The sequence below is a fragment of the Polypterus senegalus genome, chromosome 12, assembly GCF_016835505.1.
Source record: "Polypterus senegalus isolate Bchr_013 chromosome 12, ASM1683550v1, whole genome shotgun sequence".
Taxonomy (NCBI): domain Eukaryota; kingdom Metazoa; phylum Chordata; class Cladistia; order Polypteriformes; family Polypteridae; genus Polypterus; species Polypterus senegalus.
The window spans coordinates 46052610-46075149 of NC_053165.1; the positions used below are offsets into that span (position 1 = coordinate 46052610).

At 39.8% G+C, this 22540-nt stretch overlaps 1 protein-coding gene across 1 annotated transcript in view; it reads right to left on the bottom strand.

Moving 5' to 3' along the window:
- Positions 1 to 22540, bottom strand: part of lamb2l (laminin, beta 2-like) — a 161469-nt gene that overhangs the window by 64908 nt on the left and 74021 nt on the right. Inside the window, 10 exon segments of the mRNA XM_039771057.1 lie at positions 438 to 599; positions 3582 to 3668; positions 3670 to 3717; positions 11638 to 11794; positions 11996 to 12075; positions 13040 to 13152; positions 13453 to 13632; positions 14395 to 14583; positions 15760 to 15880; positions 17585 to 17787. Of these exon segments, the coding sequence (XP_039626991.1) occupies positions 438 to 599; positions 3582 to 3668; positions 3670 to 3717; positions 11638 to 11794; positions 11996 to 12075; positions 13040 to 13152; positions 13453 to 13632; positions 14395 to 14583; positions 15760 to 15880; positions 17585 to 17787 (1340 nt within the window).

Here is a 22540-nt window from a genome sequence, read left to right on the forward strand (position 1 = left end):
GATTCAAAAGGCCTGAAGATAAATTCAGGGAGAGACTGAAGAAAATAAGGTTGGAAGTAATGTTAAATGATATGAAAACAATGGGTCTCACTGTAAAGGATGCCTAGAACTGCAGAAAGTGAAAGAAATATGTTTAACTAACATGGCAAATCCAAAAAATATGTGTGAAAAGGTGATGATCATCAGATCTCAGACTTGTTTAGAATGCTGTGTTGCATTTATTTTGATTCCTTCATTTGAATTCCTTTCTACATTCACATTTATCATGGCCAAGTACCATTGTTTATAGTGACCTTGCTGCAAGGCAGTCTAATTATTTGAATAAGCTGACAATCATGATCTCCTATACTCGATTGAATGCAAGGTAAAACACAGCTTCTGGCTGCAACAATATTTGTCAGAAATTATACAATTAAGTCTTATCACTAATTACATACCTCTGTTTCATAGCGAATAATGATGTCATAATCCATAGAATACGGTATGTTATCAATGGTGAACACTAGACCAGCTCCATCCTTTACCCTGGCAAATCCAGGGCCCGTCCAAGTCACAACACGTCCATGGCCTTGCTCTCTGTGAGCGATTTCCACATCTGGCTAAAATAAAAATGTCTGTCAGTTTCTGACTGGTTAACCAGAGGCAAGACAACTTAGTTTTAATAGGTCATATACGCCATCTACATAACATATCTGTATAACTGAATGTCAAACAACAAAGATATTAATCAGTTTATAAAACAGCACTCAATAGAAATGGTTAAAGCATCCTGGATAATCAGGTTTACAGTCTCAACCATGTTGCCCTGTGCACTACGAATTGAATTAACCACCATGTACACAAAGGGCCACTAGGCACAAGACTCTCTAAATTTGAACTTGGCTAAGATGGTGGACCCATTCGTTCCATTGTTTGTAGTTGCAGCTCCCGGGGCAGCACAAATGCCATTTTATCTTCCATGTATCTGTGCCGATGCTTCACACGTTTTTCTTCAATCAAGAAAAAAGAAACGCTTTGTAAACAGTAAAACACCTTTCTTATTATTTCACAGTGTTTCTAGAGGGGAGGGGGTGGGAGAAAGTTCCCTTAAATCTTGTTTTGACACTCAGCAGCAGCACATGGCTAATTGCATGCAAAACAGCCATGCCACACTGTGTTGATCATTGTTATAAATCCAGCGGCAGTATGCATTATATTCTCATTATGGTCAGGTAATGTACACCCCAAATGAAAATACTGCAAGTTTTTGTGTTTTAAATACATACGGGGGGAAGACTGGAGCACTGATTAGTTTGTGACATCATCACACATGCAAAGAAGATCGACAACAGTCTTAGAGAACACATGCATGCTGCAGCTCTGCGATGTCACACTGGCCTCACAAAGCATCATGGGGTGCTTTGAAATAAAAAATGTTTGTCTAAGCTGGCTACACAGCAATTTCCAGGAAAATATTCAGCAAACAAGGGCACTGGCCAATAAAGCATATTTGCTGCAAAAAACACTTGGAACTTTCAATCATAAACACTACTCACTTGTTACAATTTATAACTCTTAATTGCTTATTTCAGTTTTAAACAGCTAAATTAAGGTTTTAGTTGTTTCATATTTTCTTAATAAACCAACAGATAACAATGAGATGAAAATAACCAAGGAACCATCAGTTCTCCAGCTAAATTGGATTCGCCTAACAATGTGCCTCAGGAAGTAGCAAGCTGTTCTGGTACAAAAAAATGTGATTAATGTTCTCATAAAAATAAAATTTACAATGTGGTGTTATGAACGTATTAACAGGCAATCTAATTAAATGCCAAGCTTCATTATCAGCAAGGATTGGCTTTTAATTAGAAAACTGGCTGTAGCCACTGCGGCCCTCCAGGACTGTGACTGAGGACCCTGCCCAAGACCAAGCTGGTAAAATAAGTAAGTTGATAGAATAAAAAACAACAGCAAACAATACAAAATAAAAGGGCCCAATGTAAAATGGGTGAGTACAGCCAAAATTCTTAGGCAAAACAAAAAAAATCTGGGAAATGGGTATGCCATAAAACAAAAACAGAACACAAGAACAAGAACAATTCATTAGCTTAAGAAAGGCTAAAAGTTAGAAATCATTTTATATGTAACAGCAAACAGACATGGTTTAAGGTAAGAAACTCTAAAACAATTATTGATGTTTGGCAATTAAAAGAGTGAGGACAATGGAAGATGTTTACTGTTGTTGTGCATGTCTCACAACAAACCAACATATGATAACAAGTCACAAAGGAAGACTGTGGCTCAAAAAAGAGTGGCCGGTTTTAATTAATAATCAATTGGCCAGCTCCTTCTCCATGGGTGCGCTCGTGCAGCTATGGAGAGTTGGTCAGGTAATTGGGGTGAGACTCACCTGCACGTGAAGGTTTGGTCTTTCTCGATTGCTTCATTGGCTTTCTGTGGTGCATGATTGAGAAGCTGCACACAAGGAGCCTTAAAAAGGAGCTGGCGCAAGAAATAGGGAGAAGAGAAAGGAACAGAAGAGAGTGGAGGTCAAAGGATGGAGAGATAGAGGCAATGGTGCCCCGGGGGTAGCATGTGGCCAGCACTCAGGAGGGGGCACGAGGATCACTCCTGCTGAGCAATGTGGAGTAGAAGTGGTAGTTACGCTCCAGACAGTCCTCTTGCCGGGTGCAGCCAGCAATTGGCAGCGGTGGGAGGATAGCATATTTTTACCGGGTGGGGCCTGGAAAAGCAGCGGTGAACATGGGAGCAGGGTCCAGTGGAACGCCATGGATTGGGTGGCAAGGACACGTTGGCAGATTTGAAGGATGTTCGTGCCTGTTGATGGATGTCTCTCCGTGCTGCAAGGTCCGAGTAGGATAAGACAGAGAGGCATTGCTTTTTAAAGAGAAGCACCAGGGATAAGAATTTTAAAGAAGATGTCTTCCTGAATTTTAACCTCGTTTTTAACAGATTGTTCTATTTATTGTTTTTACCTCCACAGTACAGTTCATTTTATGGATTATTTATTTATTAACTTTTTGAGCAATGCACTTTTTGAACACTAGTTTTTGTTGTTTATTTTAATGAAAGCACTAAGTACTTTGTACCTTCCCATTGTTTCAGGTGTGTATTGGCCTCATCTGTCACGCTCATCTCAGTTACGGTACTGATGGTATTGGGTTCAAGAGGCTCCCATTATGGAAGAGGCAGGAAGGAGCCGACCCACACCGTCACAAGTGCTTACTTTGCTTCTGAACTTTAGCATGTAGAGAACACTTGGGTTAGGAAATGAAGACAAGTTCTGAACCATTAAACTCACCTTGAGATGGCCATCTTAGGCTCATCTCAAGGCCTAGAAATAAGGAGGTCTGTTCCTGCTGCTGGCTCTGGCCTGAAAGGCATTAAATTTCTGTTTGCTTAAGCCAATGTGGGAGAATATGGTATGTGAATCCTGCTGCTGGCATACCACTTGTTTGCCCAGTTTCATCAGTCTCGCGCTTGCTTGTTTTTTTGGTCTGTTTCTCTATAATTCTCTTTCCTCAATTAAGTAAGGACTTTCCCTTTTTCCACCAATCTACATAGGTATTGGCGCAATTTACCTGTTGTTGAAGTTGTCTAACTTTCCTGTGTCGTCTGTGCCTTTTTTGTTGGTGCCGCCGATGCTGCCCGAATTCTCTGTCTTATAGTTTCCATGTAATCCAAACAGTTAATATCTGCTGGTGGTCTCGGTTTTCCCTGAAAATCAAAGTAAAATCAGAAATATATGTTGTTACTGAGAAAAAAAACTCCTGTCCTCACCATTCTGAATTGGGTAAAACAAATTTTAAAATGTTATGTTTAAAAGGGTGTTTTTTTCGTTAAATATTAGCAAATAACAGGAAAAGCACTTTGCATTAGTTAAACTGTGATTTACACTTCCTATCACGTAAGTTAGCTAATTAATTTTGAGATCGTATCAATGCATGAATGAATTAAAAACTGATTCCACTGAATTAATGATCAAGACAGAAATTTGAGGAAGAAACCCAGCATTATAATGAAATAGACTAATTAAGAAAAACACTCCTTAAATACTGTATAAATGGGACTTTTTATAAAATAAACTACAGTAAGAAAGTCAGATATGTTTCACATAACACTTTAATAAATATATATTGTTAATATTTTCTCGTATTGTATCTTTTGTTTACATGATAGATCAATCACATGACTGAAACTCGTTGAGTTTTTGATGTCACCAGGAGTCCGGTAGAAATATGACAGTGGCACCAGTTGACTTCAATCCTTTGTAGGATAATGTACAAAAAGCTTCAGTGATAGGTAGGCCTAGTACTAGAATTTGTTTTTGTTCAAATTCCATAAATGGCAGAAGTGAATCTAAAAAACCCCAAACTGTGTCAGTACGGTGCTGAGGTGTCACCCGCTACACTTGGGTCCCAATCCAGGGTGTTCGTCGTGTGGTGAGTGTGGAGACGCGCTATCAGCGCACCCTCCCAACCTCTCTCTCTCTTTCTCTCATATCAATCTTTTCACTTTCGGTTATGATTCACTAATGAGCTTCGTTTGCTTAGTTTGCTTTTTTTAATCCTTCATTTTTGCCTTTGCCTGGCCTCGATAACAATATTTGTCTCACATTTACAACCCCATTGTCTTTTGAGTCTCTCACAATAACTCCTGGCACTCTGTCTCTTAACAATGGTATAGTTAATAGGTTCTGAGAATGGCTACCTTATGGCAGTGTTTCTCAACCTTTCTGGTGTTGTTACCCACTTTTTCCCAAGTAAGAGTCTTTGCGACTCACCAACCCTGTGATGTATCAAGCATGATTGTCAAAGCACGAACGTGAGAGCTGGGGGGCCGGGGATCAAGCACGATTGTTGGTGTGGCAAACCATTATGGGACCCACTCGTTATACACTGTAACCCACTACCATTATGAACAATAGCAACTCAAGACCAAAAGGCAGCCCAGTAGTTGAGAAACACTGACTTAAGGCGTTGGTGTGGTTTCAAGCAATTAAAGAATATAACATAAATGAAAACTGCAATGATTGCAAAGAAATAACTAGTTAAAGTTAACATGTATATTATAGTGTCAAGTGTTTAGCTGTTTTTATGTGCTCAGACAATGTTTACTGTGTTGCCACACAATTCTCATACAAGATCTCTACATGTGAAATGTTGTGTCATGTCATGAGAGTAACATGATGGTTGTACTGGGTCACTGTGTGTCTGCTGAAACATGAGGAGTGCTTCAGTTACCAGCTGACTGAAGTGCTGACAACATTTAGTCTGAGTTTATTGCTCAAAAGCAGACATTTCCTATTAGGTGAAGTGCTATGCATCTTTCTTTCCACCTAACTAAATAATGTGCAACAAGCAGCCAAATCCTGGGACTCATTAATTATATCTTGTAAAACAGTTTGAGTATAACTTTTGAAATGAAACAAGTGAAAACAGCAAATGGAGGGATAGACAAGTGAATGGATAAGATTAATAGTAATTTGTCTTCTGCAGTCCAGGTTGTGTGTTATGAAAAAGTCCAGTAATTTTGTTTATTATTATTATTATTATTATTATTATTATTATTATTATTTATAAATAGTACTATTTAACGACTAGCTGATTACCCAGTGGCTTCGCTCACTGAGTGCAAGGAAAAAAAATAAAATGTAATATATAAATTATTAAACAGTAAAGCATTAACATTTTAGAAGTAAAGATACATTGAGCAGTACTGGAGTGCTTTCGGGTAAAGTACATTTTAAAGGCGCTACAACACAACAGGTAAGTAGCACTAACAGCAGCTTAAATGTATTTGGATTATATCTCAGTAGCAGATCCCTTGTGAAAGGTGCTACACGACCGCTGTGGTATAGAAATTACATTTTCTATGCGATCCTGCAAATTTCTGCCTGACAACTTTGCACTACGTGCCTGTGATTTAAGAGAAAAATTATTCTGAGAAATGTGGACGCTGCCCTTCTGTGCTTAACGGGCAGAAGGTCCGAACAATTCCCAAGTCCAAAACTTAACATGAAGAGATCAGTACATCTTTTTAGATGTAAACCCTCCATCTTCTTAAAATAATTCATCACAAAAGCAACCTTGAATGTTGCGGGGTTTTAGTGACCTGAACTCACCTTAAGGGAGAGTAAGTAGTCGTGCAGCGCAATTTACAAAAAGAGTTTTGCTTCGATGGCACCGATTACACTCATTTGCAAAGATTACCACTCTCCCAGGAGCCGAGGGGGACTCGAAGTGTCACAAACAGTGCGAGAAGAGAGGACGCCACCCAAAACTGCGAAGTTCTCGACCCAGCGGAGCAGCCCGACATTCCACACCTCTGAGCGTCCACTTTGTTCTCACGACCCCTCGCCGCTGAAGGCGGTGTCGTCTTCACATTGTTTACAGCTTGGCGCAGTTAAAAAGTAGAAAGACGCAAAGCTGTTTTTCTCATCTCTTCTACTACCAAGTATTGGAAAAAATAAAAAAGTTATAATGTGGCAGTTTCTACAACAGTCACGTGGACGAATAAATAAAACTTCTCTGTCAGAACGTGCCTGGCGGCGGTCAGCTCAGCGCTGGAGTCCAGAGAGGAGGGCTAGGAGAGGGTGACACGGGACGTACTTCTATGGGATAGATCAGCGTGTTTGTGTTTACTTCTCTTCAATATCAGTAAAATAACTCTCACACAAATAATAATAATTCATAAAGACGATATAAAAATGGCATCCACAAACAAAGTAATTAGTTCCTGTATTATAATATGTTCTGTGGTCATACGTAATTTTCGTTTCGCGTAATCATACGTAATTTCCATTTCAAACGTGAAAAGAATTTTATATATATAGATCATCTTGGCTTAGTATGAAATGAACTACTGTATACAGAGATTTAGAGAAGAAAAAAACACCTTCCAATGGTCCAAATTTTGAAATCAGAATGATTTGTTTTGATTCACTTAGTACATATAAATATTTGAAAGAGAAAGACTGCAGGCTATGACATTTTTATCCTATCAGACTCTTTCAAACATAATTATTTTTTGAAACTACTTATAAACTGTACTTATAAACATCCTTGGACAAAAGGTTTAAACCGTTCTTCTTCTGCGGTTATTCTATTATCACAAACGTGACAAAGAGAAATCGCTGCTCATCAGAAATATGCTTGGATTGTTTAAAAAGCACTATTGTACTAACTCTCTCAGATGAGCTGGCATTCACATTTTTCCCAGATCTCTTTTCGGGTCACTAGAGATCCGGCCTTTTATGATCTCTAGCATAGCTGTACTATTGCCGTGTTGGCATTTTCCCTGGGAAATCCCACGCCTAAACAATAAAAAGCATTTTGATTACAGTAGATTTCTGTATTTCCTAAATATATTAATATTATAAAGTACATATTAAAATATTTTGAAGAATATTAATTTTTTACACAGATGCCACAGTATATGTATTTGTAATATTAAAATATTAATGATGTCTTTAGACATGTTCAAATGTTAAAGCACTGTAATTATAATATTATGGCTAAGCTGTCAAAAAGAAAACAGATAAATTATTACATTATTTTTTCAATGTAGTGCCTATATTGTATAAATGTCAGCACCTAGTAATCGCTGTGCTTTTCATCAGATGGTATTTCAGCTTTTACATTATAGTTTAACTGTATTAAACTTTAAGCACATTAACCAACATCTCAAGGAACAGGCCACGGCCAGAGCCAAGTACTTGACTGGACGGACGAAGAGGGGCCAGGATAGTAGGGGGAGACTTAAATGAAATGTGATTAATAAAAGAAAGGGATGGGGGGCAAATAAGTGGCTATAGTGTTGTTGGCTTATTTTTACATTTTTTCTCCAAGACCACGTGCCCTTCTGTTTAAAATTCTGTTTAACTTATTCTTTTGATCTCCATGAAGCTATTAGGGATCAAAGACTAACCCAAGTTGCCCTTTACCATCCGTCATATATACTTCATGTAACCACACTAGCACTGCTGCATGTGTTTGATCTTGCTACACATGAAAATGTTTAATTTGAATGTGTGAGAGATGTGACAACCAGTCTTATGGTATAGTGAATGCTTCTTAGGAAATAACTCTTCATTTAACTCTTCCTTAACTCTTGACTGAATAAACAATAACACCCACAAACAACCTTCAACTTCCTTCTATCAGAACATAGATAGATAGATAGATAGATAGATAGATAGATAGATAGATAGATAGATAGATAGATAGATAGATAGATAGATAGATAGATAGATAGATTATTGATTCCGAGGGAAATTTAGGAGACAACCTTAAGAGCCCCCCTTCCAATCAAAATGACAGCATGATCGTAAGAGCAAGAAGGTGCAAACTTCCAAAGAGACAAAAAATGAGAGGAAGATTAGAACAATGACAATAATAAATCAGGACCTGGATGTTACCCCAGTTCTTTGTAGTCTCTAACCTTAGATTACTTTAATAATGTAAAATACTGTACTAATATTGTAAATATTTAGGTGCAGAGCTATGTTTCTTGGTTCAAAGAGTCTACATCTTAACATCAGCGAAACCAAGGAACTGTATATTGACTTTCACCACACCAAAGAGCCTCTTTTTTTGGTCACTAGTCAGGGAGTGGATGCCAAGGTTGTGCACTCCTATATGTACTTGAGGGTCAACATCAATGACAGGTTTGACTGGTGTCATAATACAGAGAAACCAAATAGGAAAAGGCAGAGCAGACTTTTTCCTCAGGAGACATCACTTCAAGAGAGGCCTACCAAATCAACAAGCTAATTAAAAGGGAAAACTCAGATATAGGATGCACTCTGGACCCCACTGGAGGTCGTAGCAAAGAAGAGAATTAAACCAAAACCGAGGCCATTACGAACAATGCCACACATCTTCTGTATAACACACCAACACTGAGGACTTTCAGCTAACAAATAATTCAGTGGAAGTGTGTCAAGAAACACTACAGGGGGCTCCATTATTACAACACCAATAAGCCTTTATAAAGCCTGACTGTGACAGAAGTTTTTCTTTTCTTTCTTTCTTTTAAAAATTTCTTCCTTTATAGTCATTCTGATATGTGCTCAGACCATAGTGTGCATATACAGTATATATATATATTGTGGCCCCGGCGGGGCGGGAGCCCGGCCGGGACGCCCAGGAGGACGTGAGGAGGGCTTGTGCCTCCTCCAGACCGCGAGGCGTCCGTCCTGGTTCTGTTGGGGCCACGGGTTGAGGGCATGGAAGCCCTTCCTGTAGGGGCCGTGGTCACCGCCAGGCGGCGCCCCGATGCCGGTTTATCCCGTGCGGTTGCCGGTCGGGGCAGGAGCCCGGCCGGGACGCCTTGGAGGACCGGAGGAGGGCGAGTGCCTCCTCCAGACAGAGTGGGGGCGTCCGTCATGGTTAGGCAAGGGGCCTCGGGTACAGGGCTTTGAAGCCCAGCCCTGTAGGGACCCGTGGCCACCGCCAGGCGGCGCCCCGGTGCCTGATTATCCCGGGAACCCGACACTTCCGCCACACCAGGAAGTGCCGGGGGGAAGACATTGTGTGGCGCCCGGAGAGCGGCCAGGAAGGCAGCCGACACTTCCGCCACGCTGGGGCGTGGCCAAGGATGGAGGAAGCACCTGGGGCTCATCCGGGGCATTATTTAAGGGGCGCCTCCCTCCAGTCATTGGTGGAAGTCGGGAGGAAGAAGGACTGAGCTGGAGAGCGTGGACAGGAGGCGGCCAGGAAGCAAGGCACAGGACTGTGGGCCCTGGACTTGGGGGAATCGGTGCAGAAGGCACTGGGGTTATTGTGAGTGCACGTGACTGTTTGGAGTGTCAAATAAAGTGTGTTGGGAGCAAAATATGATGTCCGTCTGTCTGTGCCGGGGCCAGCGTTCACAATTATATATATATATATATATAAACATAAACATCTATGCGTGGAAGTGTCTGTCTGTCTGTCCAGCCCAAAAGTGTGAGGCTAAAAGATGAAGCTCAAAGACCAGCAAGGCGGCCCCAAGTTAACAAGTCGGAAGAAGAAAGAAGTACGAAGGTACAGCATGAAGCTGAAAGAAAGTGACTCAGTCACCAAAGTGAAACTACTGACGAAAGACAAACTCGCTTAGCCGCTAATACACAAGCGAGGCGGGCACATTAGCAAAACGAAACCTCAGAGGAGGGAGAAAATCACTTAGCTGCTGATAGACAAAATGGAGTGAGCACATCTGCAAAACGAAACCACTGACTCTGCACGTCAATTATCTTCTGACAATTTCAATAGTTTCTGTGAGCCCAGGCTTTTTACAGCATGGGCTTACACAGCTGGTGTATATATACAGTATATATTGTGGCACGCCCAGGAGGACCAGAGGAGAGCTTGTACCTCCTCCAGAACGCGAGGGGGCGTCCATCCTGGTTAAGTTGGTGGCCTCGGGTAGGGGGCATGGAAGCCCAGCCCTGTAGGGGCCTGTGGCCACCGCCAGGTGGCACCCCGCTGCCTGAACAGCCCTGGAGCCCAGCACTTCTGCAACACCAGGAAGTGCTGGGGGGAAGACAACAGGGGACACCCGGACAGCTTCCGGGTGCGCAGCCGGAACTTCCGCCACACAAGGGCGTGTCTGCGGAGGAGTGCCGGGAAGCAGCTGGTTCCCATAAAAGGGGCCGCCTCCCAGCAGTCGGGGTGAGAGTCGGGAGGAAGCAAGACGGAGCTGGAGTGAGGACTGGAGGCGGCCAGAAAAGAAAGGCAAAAGGACTGTGTGGCCTGGACTTTGGGGGGATCGGTGATGGAGGCACTGGGGTGTGATTGCACGGTAAACTTTTAAATAGTAGTATAAATAAACGGTGTGTGGTGAAATTATGATGTCCGTCTGTCTGTGTCTGGGCCAGCGTTCACAATATATATATATATATATATATATATATATATATATATATATATATATATATATATATAGTATATATATATAAACACACACACGGCATATTTATCTATCTATGTATTTATTTATTCAAAGAGCTTCTATAAAAGGCCAAATTTCCCCTTGGGAATAAATAAAGTTCTATCTATCTATCTATGTATTATATAGTGCCTTTCATATCTATCTATCTATCTATCTATCTATCTATCTATCTATCTATCTATCTATCTATCTATCTATCTATCTATCTATCTATCTGCTCATTTTAGGGCTCTCCTTGCCTAATGTGCTGATCAGTGTAACATTGTTGGAGTGACAGCATGTCTTCAGTTGTATTAATGCAGAATCAGCAGTCAACTTAACAGAACATATTTACAATGTAACAGAAAACAGAGACTTTGAAGAAAATGTGTACAAAAACACAGAGATTATGCAAAAACCATGCAGATGAGACCATAAACAGAACTCTAATTCAGATCCAAGTTTTGTGAGATGATAAGACAACATACGGTGTACTACCACTGCTCTGTGTCGACAAAAACTAGAAAGCATGATTAAACTCTCCATTACAGTACTAAGAATGAAATTTGTGTTGGTACTGGATGGAGAAGGAAAAATGAACAAATTGAAAGACGAAGTGTAGAGCAGTGTATGTTATGAAATGTGTAATGGTAAAAGATGGAGAAGGAAAATAGAAAGAAGGTGAACCTTTCCTTGTAGATCAAATTTTTGTTTTATACTTACAGGTATCTGAAGATCTTCTGGGGAATACGGTAAAGCATGCTCTGCTTCATAAGTGTAAAAATCCAGGGATGCACAAAAATAGCCCAACTGAACTTCATCGCACAGTCGACTGGTAATATGTGGACGACAAGGGCACTGGCCATTATCCATCATGCATCTGGTGAAAGAAACCATCATGACAATTATACACTTACATTGTAAGTATCCACCTAAAGGTGTTCAGACTGAACACAACTAAAAATCATGCACTTATTCCTCTTGGGGCAACAAAATGATTTATTAAAACACAGCATTTTTAGAAAATTGTGGAAAATGTCAGGGCACTAGATATGATATTTTAATAGAAAAAGAAATATACCGGTTGTTGTATGCACCACCAAAGTCACAGTCACAGGATCGGCATCCTGTAATATCATGGCTGAGACCCCAGTATTCAGGCTGCCAGATAAAAAAATAAGAAAATTACTTTCTTACATTAGACATTTACATATCTTCTCATGCTACAGTGCTCTTAATATTTAATTTTGTATTTTCATTTTTTATTTTCAATTTTGTGAAATTATTTTGTTCCATGAAAAATACTATCAATGAAGATTTAGAAAATAAAAGTAGAAGTCTAAATATTTCTGTATAAAAGTCTGTGTAATTATTGGTTATAATAAAATGCATTTGTTTCTCGTTTCTATAAAATACTGAATGAGAAACTGAAGATAACATTTTAGCCAGCGGATTAAATGAGTCTAGTAAATATGTCTGGTTTTCAAACTATGTCACCATTTGTGCAAAAGAGATTCCTACATACACAGCAGGGGAGATTTGTTTGTACATATTCAATAACCTCTCCGTGATCAGCCTTTCAATGGTAAAGTTTTTTGGACAGTTTCTGAGTAAGGTTTAATGATATGTAAGAGTGTGACATTGCAAATAACAGGTGATTTAAAGAGATTGTTATTTTCAAGCTACATCTGGTTATTCTGAAGGTTCTGGTATCCCAGACAGCACTGACTGTTGCTGAGGAGCTTGAGGATTGGTCTATGAGACAGAGTGTCGAGGGAGCTGCATAGTCTCATACGGTATAAGTTTATAGATTTAGAAATGTCTCTGTAATTTTCAGAGGAAATGTAATAGATATATTTGAAGATGAAAATAGATATCATTAGTCCTAATGGCAAAAGTGTACAGTAGAACAAAAACATTGGAATAGAGGTAAATATGTAATGTTAGCTGGAATAAAATAACGGTCTTACAACATGGAATGACCATTTTACTTAATATTCCATAATTTGTTACAAAAACATGTTATAATACTTAAAAGTTTAAATCTGGTAAAAAATATTAGAAACTACGTAGGAGAGAAAAGCAACACAGTAGTGTGCAATGTGAATAATGTGAGCAGACTCACCAGGCACTGATTGCAGTAGCGCCCTGTGACATATCTCTTACGCGAACAGTCCCCGCTGATTTGGTCACAGGGAGCCTCCCCAATGGTGATTCCACGAGGGTCACAATTACAAGCTGCAGAATTTGAAAAGCACCAGCACGTGATTAATTTACTTTGTTCCTGAAAAGATTTCTAACTGAGTTTACTAATGATGGAATAAAATGATGTTAAATCAATTACAAATATTAATGATAGTAGTTATAAAGTGGCCACTCCGCAATTGATGTGCTTTGAAAAACTTAAGCCATTTATTTTAAATTCTAGGCACTATGAATTTGCAAAATCTTTACATCAGGCAAACAATGTCCAATTGTATTTACAAATGCTTTTGAAGTTTTCATTGTATTAAACTTTGGTGACACAGTTGTACTTACGCTGGCAGCCAACTGGATCGTTCCTGCTAAGCCCATAAAAGCCCTCCTTGCAGTAGTCACATCGGATACCCTTGACATTTTCTTTACACCGACACTGGCCAGCAAGAATACCCAAGGTGAGATCAGTGTGACTGTCACAGATGCCACCATCGAGGGAACCAACTGGATCACAGTCACAAGCTGTACAGAAAGAAAGATTACTGTACGCATTTAAATTTAAATGGATAATGTGTGTTAATTATATACTTAACTTAAGTATGCATTATTTATTATTTTTTGTATATGATTTATTCATTGTTTTTCTTATCTAAGTGTAATTTGTTTTTCTTTGCATGTAATTACTTTTAATCTTGTAAAGCACTTTGAGTTACATCGTTTAAATGAAAATGTGCTATAGAAATAAATGTTGTTGTTCCTGATAACGTCTCATATGTTGGCTAGGTTAACATTAAAAAGAACCTTCACACCACTCAGGTTTTCTTAATGACAACGAGCTACGTAACAGATTCTTTTGTAGTTTTTCCTCTTTTTTATGATATTACAGTTTGCATAAAGTTGAATTTGTGTAAGTTGAGGTCCTACTGAAATAACAAAAATTCAAAACTAAAACAAAAAACATGATCTAAAGGTTGGAATGATTCTAATACGAGTTTAGAACAAATCTCAAGAGTAAGCATGGGTTTGAGATAAGCCATAGGAACCTGTCTCAGCAGCCTGTAACTCAACCTATAAAAAAAGTACAGAGATCTACTAATCTAGTCAGGCATATGTGCTTTTCCATGGCACTGTGAGCCACTGTCTATTTGTGTTGCATCACGTTGGAACCAATCCTAAAATGTATTGAGTAAGCTTGGTACAACAATGAATGCATAGAGTATATTTTATTGTAAGTTATTAACTTTTTCTGCTGAGTCTGGACAGTGCTTACTAAATCCAACTTACCAATGCAAGCAGCCGGGTTCCGGATATCTCTTGAAGGGTCCTGATAATAAAAGGGTTTGCATATCTCACAGTTCCGTCCCATGGTATTATGTAAGCAGTTATCACAGACTCCACCACTGACATTTCCAGTTGCTAAATATACTGCCATGTCAAAATGGCACTGGCTTGAATGTCCATTACAGTTACATTCTGTTAAAAAATAGAAATACAAAATAAGACTGTTGAACATTATTAATTAGTACAGGGTGCGGCAGAAATAACTCCCACATTTCAAAGGGGGATTGAAAAAAAATGCTACGAGGTATCACCAAACACTTTTTATTTTCCAAATGTAGATATAAAAAAGTTTTTTTACTTTAAGTTTTAAAAATTATATCGTCCAAATGGTGGCCTTGACGGCTGATATACATTTGGAGCCGTTCTTGGAAGTTTTCCATCACTCTCACTAGCATGTCGCCCGAAATTCCTTCAATTTCTTCTTGAATAGCCTCCTTTAGTTGGTCCAAGGTCCGAGGACGATGTTTGAAAACCTCCTGTTGCCCTTACTCTTTCAACCCACAGCAAAATCGTTTTCCGGTCTGGAACACTTTCATTAGCCCGTAAACCGAACCGCGTGCGAAACACCCTCTGTGTCGCAGCTACAGATTCGGCATTTTTGAAAAAAGCCTCCACTACAAAGCCTTGATGCTCACCTGACCACGGCATGGTGACAACTGAAAACTTTATTATGTACCGTACCTAACGGGCCGCACCCCTCTACCTGCTTTGGGGATTTTTCGAAATGTGGGAGTTATTTCTGCTGCACCCTGTATAAACAGGGATGCTTGAAATAATGAAGCCTGTAACTTTCAAGAGTTTTTCACTAATTGGTGTTATCATTTAGATAAAAGATCTGTAATGACAGACAGACCAAAAGGAAGATAAATTTAGAATTTGAAAAAAAAAATAATAATAAAAACATAAATAACTGCTAGGGTATGCAACTAGGTAACAGATTTAAACTCTATAATCTGACAGGGTAGTAAATTATTAGACCAAAAACTATAAAAAGTGTTCTAGCATTAGCAGTGTATGAACCATCAATTATTGTAAAAGCGTGTTCAGACTAATAACGTCATTTAACTCCAAGTTCAACTGACACCAATTATCCACTAAATCATGTATCTTCATCATCTGTTGCCAAAGCTAAGATCAAAATGACATTAGAGCTCATGTATAGAATAACTAATATATCAAAAAAAAACTGTTAGTAAATTCAAAATAAATTCAGAATATTCCTTAAGGCATTTGTAAGGTGAACCTCTTAGACAGAAGGTACCTGTTTTCCTGCTATTCCATTATAGAAGATAACGTCCCGTTCTTTACCTTTACAAGTATGTGGATTACGAGCCTCAGCTGGACTCCAAGGTAAATCATTAAAGAAAGGTTTACAGCGCTCACAGTTTAGTCCCTCTGTGTTGTGCTTGCAGACACATCTCCCATGGATCTAGAAAGAAAGTTGAAGTTCAGTTCAAATTGATCAAAGAAACTAATTTCTGTTGTGTTTATTTTTAATATGCGGAATTAACAACTTTTAGATTCACAGCATAAACAAAATTATTATAATCCCATAAAAACATCAGTCTTTAGTGAAGTGCTTACTACAAAAAGTACTGTAGGTGCCTCTTGTGAGGTAGCAAGTGATGGGTAGATGGTGCATTATAAGGAAGTCTTTGGATGGGAAAAGCTGTCAGACATTTACCTACAACACACAAACATACACTCACTGAGCAAAATTATTAGAGACACCAGTGCATCTGCTTATCCATACAGTTATCTAATCAGCCAATCATGTGGCAGCAGCACAATGCATTAAATCTGGTTAATGTTCACATCAAACACCAGAATGCAGTGATTTTGACCATGCGATGATTGGTACTGCGAGATGGGCTGGTTTGGGCATTTCTCTTACTGCTGATCTCCTGAGATTTCCACACACACCAGTCACTAAACGCTACTCAGAATGGTGTGAAAAACAAAAAAACCTGCAGTGAGTGGAAACCTTGTTCGAGTGAGAGGTCAGAACAGAATGGCCAGACTGGTTTGAGGTGACAGAAAGGCTATGCAAACTCAGATATCCAGTCTGTACAACTGTGGAGAGCAGAAAAGTGTCTCAGAATGCACAACACATTGAACTTTGAGGCAGATGGGTTACAACAGCAGAAAACCCAGTCCCAGTTTTGTCAGCCAAGACTGCAATGGGCACAGGCTCGCAAAACTGACCAGGTGAACACTAGAAAAACGAAGTATGAACCACAAAGATGGTAGGGTCAGACTTAATCAACAGTCCACGCTGATGTAACAGTGTGAGGAATGTTTTCATGGCACACTTTGGAGCCTGCTAATACTAATCAATCATTGCTTGAATGCCACGTCCTAGTTGAGTATTGTTGCTGACCATAACTACATGTTAACGCGCCATGTCACAAAGCAAAAGTCATCTCAAACTGGATTCGTGAACAAGACAATGAGCTCAGTGTTCTTCAGTGGCCTTCCCAGTCAACAGATCTGAAGCCAATAGACCACTTTTAGGGTTGTGGTAGAACAGGAGATAATTCATCATGAACGTGCAGCTGACATATTTACAGCAACTGTGTGACACAATCATGTCAACGTGGACCAGAATTTGAAATGAATTTTTCCAATACCTTGTGGAATCCATGCCACGAAGAACTGTGGCTGCTTTGATAGCAAAAGAAGGCCCTGCCCAGTATTAGTATTGTATTCCTAATAAACTGATCAGTGAGTGTATAAGAGTGATTTGAAAAATAATATTTAGCCAACAAAACTAATTAGTGTTAGGCCGCGTTAGCAGCCCTATATGGTGGACTCTTTACATACTTAATCTTCAGCAAAATGAAACCTATTATTGGCTAACTAAAAAGATTACAATATGCAAGCTTTCGAGACAACTCAGTCCCCTTCTTCAGGCAAGATGAAAGCTTGCATATTGTAATCTTTCTAGTCAGTCAATAAAAGGTGTCGTTTTGCTTAACTTCTTACCACATCCATAATGGCCAACAGGGTACAACACCCTAGTACTACAGACATACTTTATCTCAAAATTCTTATACATTAAAATATAATCTATTTATACTGAAAATAAACTCCAAAATCCTGGTGAAAATAATCAGATGTTTAATTTGCATACCATTCCCTCCACACCTCCAGTCATACCAGAAATGGGTGTACATTCAGAGGCATGTCCATAGCAGAAACAACTGCCCCGCACGACCAGTTCGTAGACGGCGTAGTAATATTTCTTCAGCACTTCCACCCTACGGTCCAGTAAATTGTCCCCCAATGTGTGTAGTTTGGTGAACTTTATTCGCAGATTTGTGATCTGGAGCAGCTCTAAAAAAAGGAAACATTTTAGCTATGTTACTTTTGTCTATGTGTTTGTTATGACGATACAAAGGCATGATGGTACTGTCAAAAACACATCGTGAATATATAACAATGGAAAATGCAGCATAAGAAATGACCCACCAAAACAATACACTGAGGCATGATATCATATTGCTGAATTTGTCTCAATATTACAGGTATTTGCCATATTAGGCTTCCATAATAATAAAAAAAAAAATACTCAAGTATGTTTTTAAAACACAAGAGCAAAATGTTAAGCCTGCCAAAGACAAACAATGATGAAAAGAATTTAAACATGGCATTCCTAAGCCCTGAAAAATGTCTGCTGCAGATTATAATGAGAAGTTACGACACAAGATAGACAATGCAGCAACAACGTGAGAAATTCAGTCCATTATTAAAATAATAATCACAAGAGAAGCCATCTGCACTGTAAGAATGGCTAAACAGAGCTAGCTTTACTCACTCCTGGCTCACTATACTTTAAGCATTATTTGTAATAAATTTTGACAAGCAGTCACTGTATGAATAAATGACTGCATAAGTAAGGCAGCAAATATTTCAGACTTAGAAATGCGTACTAGTAAAACTGAAATGGCATGTTACTGACATTTACAGGTTTACTGTTAGTTTTTCATGATTAAGACATGACATTAATGTGAACAGCAATAATTCGAGAAAAAGTGTATTTTAACCTGGACTGGTATTTGAAGTAACTCTTAGAAAAGCTTTACCTCATTGGATAAAAAACTAAAAGTGCTAACGTGGGTAGAAAGAAGTGGTAGACAGGCTACCACTGTCACTCTTCAGCCTTCCAGCACTCTCTGTGTTAATGCCAAGGACCAGCCTCATGTTTCCCCTTTTTGTTTGTAGCCATTGTGTGCCATCTTGTCAGAACTTGTCAGTAAATGTAATTCTTGCGATACAACTTAAGAGGGCCACTTACAGAAAAATAAACATAAAACTTAGAAGTGGCGGGTCATTCATCTTCCTCAAGTGTTACATAAGCCTAAGCGGTAAAAATGGATCCTTCAGGAATGAAGAACTTGACACTCTCCATACAAATCACAGTACACTACTAGAAGATCACTACAGTCTGAAAAGTCAGACCACCAATACACAGAAGTGCTTCAGTAGCTTCAGTTAGAGACGTCCAGCTTACTCCCTTGCATGAGTTTCTTGGTAATCAGTGCTGGGAGAAACTTCCAGAGCAGCATATCTGTCACAGACACTCTCAGCTGGGACATTAACACCACTTCCAGCACTAAGAAGGCTCAGCAGCAGATGTACTTCTTATGACAAATAAAGAAATGAAATATTACCCAGACCACCCTAGTACAATTCTACAACGCTATAACTGAATGTGTGAACACATTCTCCATTGTTGTCTGGTTTGGTTCAGCAATGGCCAACTCAAAAAATAAATGAGAACGTGTTGTGAGGTCTGATTAGAAAATGACTGGCTGTGCTCTTTCATCTGTTGCACAACTAACTGTATGTATCTGGTGTCATCAACCATGTCAGAAGGATCACAAAGGATTCACCTCACGCAGGTGATCACTTGTTAAAAATATTCCCCTATGGTAAATGCTTCAGGTCAACTAAAACTAAAGCTCATAGACATCTAAACCTGTTTCCTTCCCAGAGCCATAACACTCACACACCAATAATTTAGGCTAACTTCCTCGCTTATTCATGCATTCTTTCACATTTGAAGGTGTGAGTGTGTGTATGTATATACACATGATGTGTTTGTGTGTGTGTGCATATACATATGATGTGTGTGTGTGTGCATACACACTATACAAACTCACACTTTCCAGTTCATTTACATATCTCCTTTGTAATGGCACTCTTCTGCAACTGTTTATAATGTAAGTTGTTTAACTTATATTACAAGGTGTGGTCTATGGCTGGCTTGTCTTCCTGGCCAATACCCCCAGGCCGCCAGATGGAGCCCTCCCTGCAGCATGGAGATGCCCTGAAGACCAGTAGGGAATCCTGGACAATGGAGTTTTCATCCACAGCCCTGCTGGATACCACTGCTGCAGGGAGGAACAAAGAATATTACTTGCCCTACGCCCCCGGAAGTACGTCCGAGTCACATGGACAAGGGAATGACGTGCTTCCGGGTGAAGAAAAAGAAGAGTTTTGATCTGACCCGGAAGTGCTAAGAAGTCACATGGACTGGGGGTTCAGAAGCACTTCCGGGTCACGGACTATAAAAGGATTGTGGGAACTCTCAGACAAGGAGCTGAGCTGGGTGGAAGGGTGGCAATGCGTCTGGGAGTGGAGGATTATTGTTTATTGTGGATTATTGTGTTATTTATTAGTATTGTGAAGAGCAGGGTGCTTTCTGCACTGTTTGTGAATAAAAAGTCAACTATTTGGACTTTTATCTGGTGGCTGGCGTCTGTCACAAAGGTTAAATCAAAAAGCAATGCAACAGACAGCAGCAGATGAAATACAACACATGATGGCTTATGGGTAGTTCAAACACGCGCAGTCTAGTTGAAGCTAAGGTCAAGGGAATGTGAACACTCCGCTGTGGGATTGCAGCATTGTTGATCAATGCGCTGTAATGAGGTTTCTTTCTGCAGAGTTAGTGAAACCAACTGAAATTCACACCTAAAAATACTGTACAGATCAGTAAGCTGTTTGGGTAGCCATCTCGCACAAATTTTACAGACATGTACTATGGTGTGTACAGATCTGTAGCTGATATCAAAATGTGCAACAATGACAGACAATGTAATCTGTCAGTCTTCTCAGGTGTAGGCATTCAGATCGAGCTTCATCGGTTATACTTGCTGTTTCCACTTTAAGCCTAACTTTTTGTTGAGTCAGGCTGTTTTCACTTACATACTGGGCCAACTTCCTTTGGTGAATTCCTGCAGGTGTCGATATCTCTGCCTAAATATATCTCACTACGATGTGATGTTCAACAATGGTGCAATCCCTCAGCGGAGTGTCCGTGTTTGTTTAAGCTTGGCTTCAGCTAGACTAAAGACAGAGTGCTGCACTGTGTGTGTTTGAACTACCCATAAGCCATTGCAAACATGTTGTATTGTGTCAGTTTCTATCTGTTGTGGTTACTGTGTAATTTTCAAATTGCCTTTACTTTTTGATTTACCCTTGTGTTTATGTTATTTGTACGTGACGTTGTTTTCTGTTATAAGCAAGTCCAAAGCTACCAAGTTAAATTCCTGTACATTAAGAATAAAAATGATTCTGATTCTGATCTTGTTCCAAGCAGCCCACTACACCTCGCAAAAAAGCCTGAACCAATGCAATGCCACAGCAATTCTCATCCAGTTTCTTTTGGGCATTAATAAATACTTTCTCAAATATTCTATGCAAAACTGCCTTACATTTACAGTAGAAACCAAGTGTTTTAGTATCATTAGACAATGTGTGGTGAGCGCACCGGTGCAATATTGGCTGTAGTTGCAAAATCCAGATGGGTGCTACACACAGGTAGTGGTTGAAGTGATTCCCCTCTCTCCATCTGAAGCACTTTGAGTGGTGAGTAAAATGCTTTATAAATAAACGTAATAATTATTATTATTTCTATTGAGAATGTTTGGAAGAGGCAGGTCCAAACAGACTGTCAAAATACTTTTCAGTAGTAGAGAATAGCCCGTTTCAGGGCTCATCAAAATAGTAATCGAGGACTTAGGCAAGGGTAAAGACCCCAACAAACTCAAAAAAATCTTTTACCAAAATGAAAACTCTATTCAAAAATCTCAGTTAAAAAATCTGTTTTAAAACCTGGCAGGAACTAATCAATAACATTTTAGAATAACAATTTATATTGGGGAAAAGATGTCTTTCTCTCTTTACTGCTCTCAATTGTTTTACTCTGGCTGTTGGCCTTCTGCTCTTTCTCATGGGTGGGGGTTTATTTGAATTTAGTTTTGTTAAGTTTGACTTGTCTGGAGGTTGGCAAGGGCACAGACAGGCAGACATGTTCATTTTACCCAACACACGTTTATTTATACTATTATTTACAAAAGTCATATAAGTGCCACACAAACCCCACAAGTCCCCAAAGACCTGGCCACACAATGCCTTCACTCTCCTCTTCAGGCCGCCTCCTTGCCTCCTCCAGCAAGCTCAGTCCACTCCACTCCCAACTCTCGCCTCGAATGAAGGGAGGCGGCCCCTTTTATCCACACCCGGATGTGCTCCAGGTGCTCCACGGCAATCTCCCACCGACATGCCCCCGTGTGGCAGTAGTGCCAGCTGTATCCCCGGAACCACTCCTGGTGTCCCTGCTCCTCTTCCCCCCAGCACTTCCTGGTGTGGCTAAAGTGCTGAGGTCCAGGGCTCCAAACGCATGGTGGCGCCCCCTGGCGAAGACCACGGGCCCATACAGGGTTGGAGCTTCAAAGCTCTGTACCCATGGCCCCCAAAGGAACCAGGGCGGTCGCCCCCAGATGGTCTGGGGAAGGCGCAAGCCCTTCTCTGGTCCTCCTGGGCGTCCCGGCTGGGTCACCACCCCAACCACCTGCGACACTTGATTGTACAAAATGTTATATGTTTTTAATAAATTCAATAAAAGATTAAAAAAAATGTCATAATGAAGTCATAACCTGAAATGCTTTAACTTTAAGCTATCACTAGTCTTTGATTTCACAATCCACGGTTTGGAAGCACACGCAATCACATCATGTTGATATCCGCACTGGAGTAGTTGCCATCAACAACATGGCGGCTCCCAAGGAAAAAATGCAAA